At 34.4% G+C, this 12,559-nt stretch overlaps 1 protein-coding gene across 6 annotated transcripts in view; it reads left to right on the plus strand.

Moving 5' to 3' along the window:
- Nucleotides 1-12,559, plus strand: part of EEF1AKMT2 (EEF1A lysine methyltransferase 2) — a 75,375-nt gene that overhangs the window by 8,212 nt on the left and 54,604 nt on the right. For all 6 annotated transcript variants that reach the window (XR_005647228.1, XR_005647229.1, XR_005647227.1 and 3 more), the window contains exons 4-5: nt 6,097-6,204; nt 8,569-8,785. Coding sequence is in view for 2 of the 6 variants with exons in the window: in XM_039836021.1 (XP_039691955.1) it covers nt 6,097-6,204; nt 8,569-8,785 (325 nt within the window). In the remaining 4 variants the exon portion in view is untranslated. The remainder of the gene's footprint in view (nt 1-6,096; nt 6,205-8,568; nt 8,786-12,559) is intronic.

Genomic DNA, 12,559 nt, shown 5'->3' on the forward strand with positions numbered 1-12,559 from the left:
TGTATTTTCCCTCTGGCTAATGATGTTGAATGTATTTTCATGTACTTACTTGCTACTCGTAGATCTTTGGTGAAATTTCTGTTTGTCTTTTGCTTATTTTTGGATTGAATTGTGTGTTTTCTTACTGTTGAATTTCGAATGTTCTTTATATTTCTTGAATACAAATCTTTCTCTGATGTGTGATTGCAAATGTTTTCTCTCAGTCTGTAGCTTCTCTTTTCATCCTCTTAACAGATGAAAAGTAAAGTTTAGAGCAAAAGTTCATCATTTTGATGAAGTCAGTTTATTGAGTTTTTCTTTTATGAATTGTGCTTTTGGTGTCATGTCTAACAACTCGTCTTATCCCTTTTCTTTTTTTCCCCCTAAAAGTTAGAAAGTTTTACTTTTTACATTTGGATTTATGATTCTTTTTGAATTAATTTTTGTATAAAATAAGAGGTTTAGGTTGAGATTTATTTATTTATTTGTTTGCGTATAGATGTCCATTTGTTCCAGTACCATTTATTGAAAAAAAGACTGTCCTTTTTTCATTGAATTGCCTTTTCACCTTTGTCAAAAATCAGTTCGCTATATTTGTGTGAATCTATTTCTGGACTCTCTGTTCTGTTTTATTGATGTCCTTTTGCCAACATCATGTTGTTTTGACTAATGTAGCTTTTTAGTGAATCTTAAAGTTAGGTAGTATGATTCTTCCAACTTTATTCTTTTTCAAATGTTGTTTTGGCTTTTTTATTTCCTTCTCTTTTTCAAATAAATTCTAGAATCAATTTGTATATATCTACAAAAGAATGCATGCTGAAAATTTGATTAGAATTGAGCTAAATCTATAATTTGAGGAGAATCGACACCTTTACTATCTTCAGTGCTTCAGTTCATGAACACGATGTGTCTCTTCATTTATTTAGGTGTTTCGTGATTTCTTTGATCAGCATTTTTTAGTTTTCAGTGTACATATCCTGTACATTTTTTTAGACTTATATATATATATATATATGTACACACACACACACACACACATTTGGAGAGGGTAGTATTTTAATTGATATTGCTTTGTGAAGTTTGATTTCTAATTGCTTATTGCTAGAAATATAGTTGCTTTTTGTATGTTGCCCTCGTATCCTGTTTTATTAGTTCTATGGGTGTTTTGGTGAATTTCCTTATGTAAACATGTCATTTGTGAATAGGGGCAGTTTTGTTTCTTCCTTTCCAATTTGTATGCCTTTTATTTCTTTTTCTTGTCTAATTAAACTAGGTCTTCCAATACAGTGTTTGACTAGGAGTGATGACAGGACATTTCTGCCTTGTTCTGAGTTTAGGGGATAACTCTTCAATTTTTCACCATTGAAGTATGATGTTAGCTGTAGGATTTTTTTTAGATGCCCTTTATCAGGTTGAAATATTTCCCTTCTGTTTCTAGAATGGATGTTGAATTTTGTAAATTAAAAAAAATGTTTTTACATCAAGGAATATAATCATGAGCTTTTTCTCTTTTTGGCTATCAGTATATAGATAGTGGGTTATATAGATTGATTTTTAGTTATTGAACCAGCATTGCATTCCTGAAATAAGCTCCATTTGGTCTTTTTTATACATTGCTGGATTCAATTTGTTAATATTTTGTTGAGAACTTTTAACAGCTAAGTTCTTGGGGGATATTGGTCTGTAGTTTTCGTTTATTGTATTGTCTCTTCTGAACATTTCATATAAATAGAATCATACAGTAGGTAGCCTGTCGAGTCTGGCTTCCTTCACTTAACACTGTTCTCAGAGTTCTTCCATGTTATAGCATGTGACCAGTACTTCATACCTTTTTTTTGGTCAAATATTCCATTGCGTGGCTATACCACATTTTGTTTATCTGTTCATCAGTGGACATTTAGGTTTCTAATTTTGGGCTGTTATGAAAAATGCTGCTGTGAAAATTCATATACAAGGTTTTGTGTAGATTTATGTTTTCATTTCTCTTGGGTATATACCTTGGGTCATATGGTTGCCTATGTTTAATGTTTTGAGGAACTGCTAGGCTGTTTTCATGGTGTCTGTACCATCATACATTTTTACCAGTACAGTAGGAGATTTCCCGTGTCTCCATATTCTTACGAACACTTTGCATTATCTGTCTTTTTGATTACAGCCATCCAAGTAGGGGTAAAGTTCAATTTTTGTATTAGTTTTTGTATGATATACCTTTTTCCATTTTTTACTTTTAACCTGCCTGTATTATTATATTTGAAGTGAATTTCTTGTGGTTAGCATACAGTTGGGTCATGTTTTTATCCATTCTTACAATCTCTACCTTTTAATTGGTGCATTTTGAACATTTACATTCAATGTAACTATAAATAGGTTGATTTAGGTTTATTTACCATTTTATTATTTACTTTCTCTTTATTAGCTCAGTTTTTTATTCCTTTTCTCCTTGCTTCTTTTGTTTTATTTGAACATTTTTTATTATTCCATTTTAGACATATCTATTTCTATATATGTATTTTTATAGCTTTTTTAGTGATTGCTGTAAAGATTTGAGTATATTTACGTATGGCTTTTTTATTGTCTGCTGTGCAGATTACAATAAACATTCTTTTCACAGCCTACTTAGAAGCAATGCTTTACTGTTTCAAGTGGAATGTAGAAAACCTTACCACGTGTGGGTTTTTTTATCTTCCCCACTTTATATTGCAGTTATCTGAAATATTACCTTTCTGGACATTGAAAATCTATCTGGATAATGCTATAATTTTTCCTTTTAAGCATTAAACATATTTTAAAGAACTCAGGAGGAAAATAATAGTTAATTGTATTTACGCAGATGTTTACTTTTGCTGCTCTTCCTTCCTCCTTTATCTTTTAAGCTTGTTTGTTTTGGTATTATTTCTGTTCTGTGTAAATAACTTTCTTTAGGAATTATTTTTGAGAGGTTTTCTTGGCAATAAATTTTCTTAGTATTTCTTCATCTGACAATGTCTTTATTTCGCCTTTATTCCTAGGAGGTGTTTTTGCAGAATATAGAGTTCTTAACTGTTCTTTTCTTTCAGTACTTTAAATATGTTATATCACTTCTTTCTGACATCCATGATTTCTGATAAGAAATCTGCAGTCATTTGAACTGTTGTGTTTCTATAGGTAATGCACCATTTTTCTGAATGCTTTCAAGATTTTTCCTGTGTCTTAGTTTTTAGCAATTTGCTTATGATGTACTGCTGCTTAAATTTCCATGTGCTTATCCTGTTTGGGGTTCACCGAGCTTTTCGAATCTGAGAACTCATGTCTTTTGTCAAATTTAGGATATTTTAAAACTTCGTTTCTTTAAAAATATTTTCTGTGCCACACTCTTCTTTCTTTTTGGTAGTCTTATATATCAAAGTTAGACCTTTTTGTATTCCATAGGTCCCAGAGGCTCTGTTCATTTTTTCCTATTTTCCTTTTTGTTGTTCACGTTTGATAGTTTCTACCGATATGTCTTCAAGTTCACAGACTTTTCTTAGGTCATTTTCATTCTGCTATTGAATCCATATATTGGTCAATAATCTCTTAAGGCTCTTTTAAGTTCTCTCACATATTTTCTTTATTTACCTTTGTGATTTATTTGTGGTAGAAGGCAGTATATTAGTCCTAAATTAGGTCATCTAACCTCTATAGTATCATTTAACATGTTTTCCTTGTATTTTCTGTAGGTTGGAAGTTAGATCTAGAATAAGGGTCAGTAAACTACAGTTTGTGAGTCAAATCTGGGTTTCCCCTGTTTTTATAAATATTTATTGGCATACAGCCGCACACATTTACATAATACCTGTGGCTGCGTATGTGCTGCAGTGGCAGAACTGAGTAGTTATGACAGGGACTCTAGGGCTGCAAAGCCTAAAATATTTATGCTGTTTTTTTTTTAAAGAAAATGAGTGCTCTGATCGTGAGTTTTATTAGATTTTTTTTAAACAAGTATACTTAATAAGTGGAGGTATATATTTGACTATGTGGCACACAACGAAAGGTTGTCCATCTTTTTTTTAATGACCATTGCTTGTAGTGAGTACTTTTTCAGTGATCATCCACATTTTTGATGCATAAATATGTATTTTTTTGCCGGGTATATAATTTTAGATTGGACTTTTTCTTTCACTGTCCTTGGCTTTCATTCTTTATGACTCACGGCTAGTTGTCAGTCATATTGTTGGTCTTTCGTAGGTAATTTCTCACCCTGTATTCCCCACTCTTCATTCCTACTCCCTGGATGCTTTTGAGATTTTTCTGGTTTTGATGTCATCAGATCTATTATACTTTACTGGTTTTGTTTCTTTCATGCCTTAGCCCTACAGTACTTCTCGAATCTATGTTGGGGTCCTTCATTGGTACTAGAAAATTCTAGCATTATACAATTTTCTCTTCTGCCCCATTCTCATTTTCTCTTCTAAGATTCCTGTTATACGTGTTAGATATTATACTTTGTGCCGTATTATGTCTTTTATGTTTTTACTGTTTTTGATTTTCTATCTTTTCATCATTCTGTGCTTAACAGAGTTATTTTCTTCTGACCTTTCTTCCAATTTACTCTTTTTTATTTCTATGTCTAATCTGTTATCAAGTCCACCTTTCACTTTCTTTAATTATTGCATTTTTCATTTATGTTATTTGTTTGGGTCTTTGTTATAGTTTTCAATTCTCTGCCAAATCCTCCAAATTGTTATTCATTTCAGTTGTTTTAAAAATCTGTTTATCATTGTTTGGATCTTCTGTGGGTCTTTTTCTAATTTCAGGTTTTCCCCTTAGTTTTTGGTTATTTATTGTTTCCTTGAATGTCTTTTTATTTTTCACTGAGTGCCAGAAATTAAACATGAAAAATATTGGGAGATATTTTGAGGCTTTGGATGATTGTTCTATAAACCTAAAATATCTGCATATGATTTTTATAAGTTCTATTAGAAGAATAAACATGGGAGAAGAGAGAATTGGTAAGAGTCAATTAATAGAATCATCCTGTGTTCTAGGTCTGATAGAGAAGGAATTAAGGGGAAAAGGTGAAAAAAATGAAGACCTTAGAGTATATGGAAACAGCTTGGAAGAGTAGGAAGTTGGCATCAAAGAAGAGATATTAGACCTTAAGATTACAGATAATCAAAGGGAACAAAATGCTTTATGGAAATAATTGATATGTTACTTGACTTTAGATTAGGAGTCAGTCACAGGGCTGAGAAGTCTGGGTAAGTCTTGATGGAGTCGGAGTAGGTTAAATTTTGAAGGAAGTAATCATTAGGTACATCGTAAAGAGCAGGAAGAGAATTTCAGGCTATGCTGTGCGTTGCAGCTTCTTTTCTTCTTTAGAATTCCTTTGAGATTACCTTGAGCCTGATTCGTCTGAGATGTACAGCATAGTTAGGGGTCAGGGTGAAGAACAGAAGCCATCGTGCTTTGCCACGGGGACCGCACACCCTTACGTTCCCATGACTAGTGAATGGCTGGGACTGCAGCTTCAGTCTCAAAGCTCTTAAGTCCAGTGAGCTTCCTTTAACCCTTTAGGGGCATTAATACCTGCTTAACCTACCTCACAGGTTTTATTTTTAAATATCTCTTGGAATGTATGAAATTACTTCAAAAACAAAAATACTTAGCATATGTAAGGAGATTGATAATCATATGGCTGTTGGAGAGTTGCATCCTTAATTATTGAAGGAAAAATGTTAAATCAGGAACTTATTACATATACATTTAATTTATTCATATAACTTAATTGTGTTAAGTAAAATTTATGACAGATTTTTGTGTGAATTAGCATATCAACATCAGCAGTTAATACTACATTTTTCTGCTTGAGGGCAGAAATATTATGCATATAAGTATTCTCATCTTTGAGAAAATGAATTTCCTTTTGAAAAAGAAATCAATTATAAAAGCAGTGAATTGTCACATTATATAAATTTAAACTTTTAGTTTCTATTGTGATTCTGCAATAAAATTTAAGGTTGTGATTATTGGATGGTATATGTTACTTGATCTATTAAAAAAAAATGAAACAGCCCCCGTCCTAAAGGGATATTTTATTTCATAGGCAAAACAGTATATTAAAACTTTTTAAAACTAAAATATAAAATTCTCTGTCTCTAGGCAAAATTTGGTTTTTCTAATATTACTGGAATCGATTACTCTCCTTCTGCAATACAGCTTTCTGGAAGTATTATAGAGAAAGAAGGTTTATCTAACATTAAATTGAAGGTAACTTATTTACATTACTATAACACTTTTATTTCTAATATAAGTTATAAAGTTTAAATGTTTCTAAAGTATATATTAATTTGCTGACATCATCTGAACTCATACAAACTAAGGATCAATCATAAGTAATCCAAAATGAAACATTTTTAGGTAACTATTAAAATTTTGTGTCTTGTCAGCTTGGAGAAGTTATTTTTTTTTTTCTTAGGCTTGTGTAAGTGTGTTCATTTCCTCCACCTGCCTCTGGTGATGCAGACAGATACAAATAATAGCTAACTTTGGGTTAACTAGATCAAAAAGTTGTAAATGCCTGAAGTGATAATACCACAAATAATAACTAACTTTGGGATAACTAAATCAAAAAGTTGTAAATGCCTAAAGTGATAAATTAGTTTATTTTTGTGATCCGTGAGGAGATGATGTCTCTTGCATTTATATTTCTAGCTTAGGCTTCTCCTCCTCTAGATTTATATAAAAACTATATTTCATATAGTTTTTATATAGTTCCCCTTAGATAGCTGATAGTCTCTCAATCCAAAATGAAACTCCCGGTTTCCTCCTTAAACCCTCATCTCCCACCTACTCCCCATGTCTATTAATGAGATCACCATTCATTCACCAGTGACATTCACCCAAACCCAAGAAGTCATCCTTGATCCTTCTCTTTCCTTTAAATCTTATATCCATTTGTGTTGGTTTTATTTTGAAAGCATAGGAGGAACATGATCATTCCTTGATATCACTACTACCTCCCAAGTCCAAGCCACCACCCTTTCCTGCCTAGACAACTGCAGTAGCCTCTTACTTGGCCTCCCATTCCCACTCTTGCCACTCCCACGTCCATTACCACAGGGCAGTCAGACTTCTCTCTTTTAAAATGTGAATCAGCTCCTGGGACTTCCTTGCTCACCTGCCTCCAAGGGCTTCCGCACTGCATCCAGAGTGGAATCTGAACCCACCCAGCCTTACGGAGCCCTCCTTGCTTTCCTCTCGCCCTCTCTGTCACGAACGCTGCAGTTACACGGCTTGCTTTCTGTCCCTGACACACGTCAAGCCTGTTGTTCTCCAGTCTCTGTGCTGTTCTCAGCATGGAGTAGTCAGTCTCGCCTCAGATCTTAGCCTGTTTGGCCATCCTCATCTGTCAGATCTCTGCTCAGACGTTACCGTCGTAGGCCTTTTCTGATTACCTTTCTAAGACTTTTCTCTTCCCAGTCACTGTCTTCATTATTCTGTTTTTTATTTTCTTCATAGCACTTTATCTGAGATTATTTGTTTAGCTGATTTATTATTTGCTTCTCCCTTTAGAGAATACACGATACAACTGTTATATTGCCGTTATATTATTGGAGCCTGAAAAGTCCCTGCATATAATAGGTGTCTACAAAATATTTGTTGAATAAATGTGTACTTTCACACAGGCTTTTAGGATAGGAACTCTTCCAAACTATGCTCTTGAGAGCGGTAGGCATGATTTACTTCCGGTGTGATGAGTACTAGGGTGTGGGGAAGGGGGAAACACACGTTCCAGTGGATGTGAATGTAAGAGCCACCTCGATGAGAGATTTTCAGATAATACACTGTTTACGGTTACTTTATTAAGTTCATGTGAATAATCATCAGCTAATTGTGTACTTTCTCAAGGTAGCGTTTCAGAATTAATATTATTGGCAAATTATTTTGACTTTTATGAAATTGAGGCAGCGAACTATTTCAGATTGTTATAATGTTATCAGTAGGTTATTGAAAATGCGTGAAAAAAGAAAAATGAATGAGATGCTGATGTATGACTTTCTAAATTCTAAAGTGAATGATATTTATAAAGTTAAGTAATTGCAGTGTAAACAGTCTTTGATTTCTCATTCATTACATCAGTCGCTTTGTAAGCTGCTGAGTCAATGCAAAAGAACTGTTACCCGCCTCATTTATTCAGATCACACAACGAGTAATGTCAGGTGAGAATCATCTAATTTCCAGTGACCCGTTTGAGTTCCAGATAATTTTTGCCGTTTTTAAGAATAGATCAAATACTCTGCTTTTTGACAGAAAGAACTTTTCCATAAGCCAGGCCTGTGAGCTCTGTTACGTGCCGGTATTGTTAGGCAGCACACCTGGCTTTGATTTGTTTCCTAATTTGTAGAGATTTGGAATGTCCAGGAAACTCTGTCAGTCTTACTAATCTTAGCTTTAATGATCTTGGAATGAAGCACATAAAATTAGCTATAAAGTTGAAAATATGTTTATTACATGTAAAATGCCATCGTAATGAATGGCTCCTTTTATCTATAACTTTTTACAGATTGTCGCTTAAATTCAGTAAAGATCGTGTGTTAATTGTTCTCACATAGACATTGATTTTTAATATAGGTAGAAGACTTTTTGAATCTTTCCACAAAGCTGTCTGGATTTCATGTTTGCATTGACAAAGGGACATTTGATGCCATAAGCCTTAATCCTGACGGGGCAGCTGAGAAGAGGAAGCAGTATGTGAAATCTCTCTCCAGGGTGTTGAATGTGAAAGGCTTTTTTCTAATAACCTCATGTAATTGGACCAAGGAGGAGTTGCTAGATGAATTCAGTGAAGGTAACTGGCTATATGTTGTTTAAATGTGCACCTACCTCAGGTTTAATGCACTTAAGTAGGTATTTTTTTCTTGGTGTTATGTAGTGTTTTACTTTCCTGTTTGTAGGAATTGTCTGCTTTTCATCTCTATTAATATCCTTTGTAATACTTTTTACTGTATATGCAAAGCTCAAAGAAATAATATTGGTTGAGATCCAAATTCCTTTTTAAAAATTTCCAAGAAATCCTGGCAGTTAAGTACTAAAATTTATGAGTCTATAAAAATTAAGTTCATTTAAACTGTATAATCTATTAGAGAATCAAACAAAGAAAATGCATATATTGTGCTTTTGACTTTAGTGCACAGTATATACTAGTAATCAGTAATAGTAGTAACCAGTAATAATGCAAATGTGGAAGTAGTATTTTTTAAAGTCTTATAGGATGAGAATTTTAATTTTTTTCCCCCTCTTTAATCCCCTCCTACTTCCACCCATGACCTATGGATGTTGCTGTCTCTCTTTTTTTTAAGAGCTGGATCTCTGAAGGCGGGGCGTCTCTCCCCCAACGCTTGCGGCATGCATCCGGCGCACTCGGGGCCTGGCGCACCCGGGGCCTGGCCCATGGCTCCACCTGGGGCACGAACCCAGGACCTTCTGCGTGTAAAGCAGACATGCTAACTGCTACGCTATGGAGCCGCTCCCGAGAATTTTAATTTTATAGATACTTCATCTTGCTAGTGGTCATTTAGATATTTAGGATTTGTCTTTTCAGTGTATATGGAACGATTCACTGCACAAAAACAAAATGTAGGGGCTCGATAATAGAAATTCTATTCTTGAGGAAATCTCTACCTTTTTCAAGATTTTTGGTGCCAAGACAGGATCCTCTTCTGTGCCATGAGTAAAATATAATAGGTGCTGTGTCTACACAGTGAGGAATTTGTGAGAATTGAGAATCGATAATCTGTACACACATAGTTTGAGTTCTTTGCCATACTGTTCCTCGCATGTTTTAAGGAACATTCTACCTGCCAGTTTATTTGTGCAGTGTACAGGCATTTCTGGGAAAGTATTTTGAGAATTTATAACTAGATATTTGCTTGTTTTTTCCTTAGAATCCTTTTCAGATTAGGATTAAGTTATTTAAAGGACTGAGAGGAATTTTCAGGGTGGAGTATTGATAAATGATATGGTACTAAATTTGTGGTTAAATTTTGAACTTCACTTGTCGCAAGCTAATGGGAAATGAATTTATAACCATACTGCATATATTTTATCTTAGTATGTTTTTTTGCTGGTAATAAGGGACCAGGCAGTAGGAGGGAGAACCCTTAACACACGCCCTTTTGTGTGCATGCAGTGGCTTTGGCAGGTTACAGAATGTAAAACCTGAAGAGTTTGAGGCTTGAAATGGGAGCCTGGGGCTTCATTACTGTTGCCTCTGGAAAACTGGAATTATATGTGATTTATTGTCTTTTATTTCATGCCATTAATTTTATTATCTTCCATGTTAAATTTGTTTCCTTTAGAACTGTCGAGGCCCCATGTCAATAGTCTTTCCTTCTTCCTGAAGCTTGACACTTTTAATAAATGCTCAGAGTTGCACTGCATAGAGCAAGTTCCTTTCCTGGTTTTTAAATACAGGTGTTCTCTCTTACTCCTGGAACCACCAGACAAAAACATATTTGTCTGTCTTTGATAATGAAGAACAGACTTTAGCCTGGTAAAGAGTGCTTAAAAATGTGTCTGTGTCTGAGAACTACTGAGTAAATTCTTTGACTCATGTTCAGTTTTAGAGCTTAAAACAATTTAAATAAATGAAAAGTTACGGCAAGGAATGGTAAAGAAATAATTCCATACACTAGGATACTTTGAGGCATGCCTCTCTTAGAGTGGTTTTTGGAGTTAGGCACAGGACGCTGACAGAGTACACTGCCACGCATCCCTGCTGAGGGTCTTGTCACTATTGTCTCAAGATTGGCTTCCATGGTCTCTTTTGCATAGAATAAAGCTCACTTCACCAATCTGTTAAGGTTCATTGCTTCTTTCCTTGTTTGAAACATAAGTATTCATGAAACTGTTGAAATGAAGCTTGCACTTTTCCTTTATAGCCCCTTTTGTATAAACATTTTGTGTTGTCATATGTTTTGGTGAGGATTACTTGAAACATTTGCCAGATATTAGGGTGTTCTCATTTGACGTCCAAGGAACTTGACTTTCTTACAACTACTGAATTAAACTGCCTATTTTACTGCAAAAGTAATCCAGATTCATTATGAAAAATATTGAAAAATGTCAACCCCAACACATAAGCATAGAGATTAAAATAATTAAAATCATTTGTTATCTTATCTCTGGAATACAACCATTTTTAATATTTTAGTGTATTATCTGTTGAAATATAATAATTTCAGTTCTGTAGAGGTAGTCCAGGGAGTTAAAAAATTAGTAGTAGAAAATTCACAGTTTCATTTTCTCTTGAAAATTTTTGTGATGACATATTTTAAGCATAAGTAAAATTTCAGAAACAAATATGGGTGTTGTACCCATGTACCCACCACAATGGCTCCATTTTTCAGGTTAAAATATATTGTGTTATTAAAAGACCTGTCCTTTGGAAAACTTTTCTATGATCAGTTTTTAATGAACAGTTAGCATTTAGTTATTTGTTAAGATTTAGTGGTTTGATTAAGAATATGAATTAGAATGTATAATGAAAGTATGAAAGACCAAGTGATGAAATAATACATATCCCTTTTAACAGTTTTTTCTGTTTACAAGAGTTATTTGAGCCTCAAGCTCAAAGCATAGAAAGTTAGAAAATGTAGACACCCCCTAAAGGAAAAAAAGTTCCCAAACTAAAAGTCCATTACTGTGGGAAACATGGTTAATAACGGTGACCTTCTAGCCTTATCTTATTTTTTAAAACAAAATAATAAAACATTTCCATTTTATTTTATAGTTTAGGAAAACGCCACGTTATCTCATTTTGATCTTTACAGAATTGCTGTAAGTTAGATGGGGCATTGGTATCTGTAACATCCTTGTGTAGGAACTGAGGATCCTGGTTAAGGTCACTTGACTGGCATATCTTTCACCTAGTAAGTGGTAGAGCTGGGACTTGAACCCAGGACTTTCGAATACAAGTTATTTATTTATTTTTAAACCACACTATTTTACTTTGAAGGTTACTAGTTCCTTGTCTTCCCAGATCCTTCATTAGTTCAGTTTGAGTTTTGCTCTTTGGTTACAAATTCTTTTATTGTGGTAAAATATACATACCATCAAATTTTCCATCTAACCATTTTTTAGTGCACAGTTCTGTGGCTTTAAGTACATTCACATTGTTGTGCAACCGTCACCACCAGCCATCTCCAGAACTTTTCATTTTACAGATTTATTGTTACTTCCGCGTTATTAACCTTTCTGTATTAAGTGCTTTCGTATGTGATGGGGTCAGCGGCGTTGCTGCATACAAAGCCCTCAGCAGTGCCTGGTACCTGGTGGGAACATGATGGCCGCTTCCCACCAACGAGCTGGTGGAGGAGGCCCAAGGAGGTGCAGGGGTGCAGAGGTGGTAAACGGGGCGGGGAGGAAACGGGGCATGGATGGAAAGAAGGCCTCTTTTCTGCAGTTCGTTTTTGGTCTTGTCTGTTTCTTGTTCAGTTCACAGTGTTTTGGGGTGCACACATTATGTGCAAGTACAGTAGAATTGAAAAATAGAATTCAGTCACAAATCAGAGTTTGGAATCACATAGTTTTATAAAGGGTTCAAAAGTATATTGTTAATACA

This window comes from Pteropus medius, unplaced genomic scaffold (assembly GCF_902729225.1).
Source record: "Pteropus medius unplaced genomic scaffold, Ma_sr-lr_union100, whole genome shotgun sequence".
Classification (NCBI taxonomy): Eukaryota; Metazoa; Chordata; class Mammalia; order Chiroptera; family Pteropodidae; genus Pteropus; species Pteropus medius.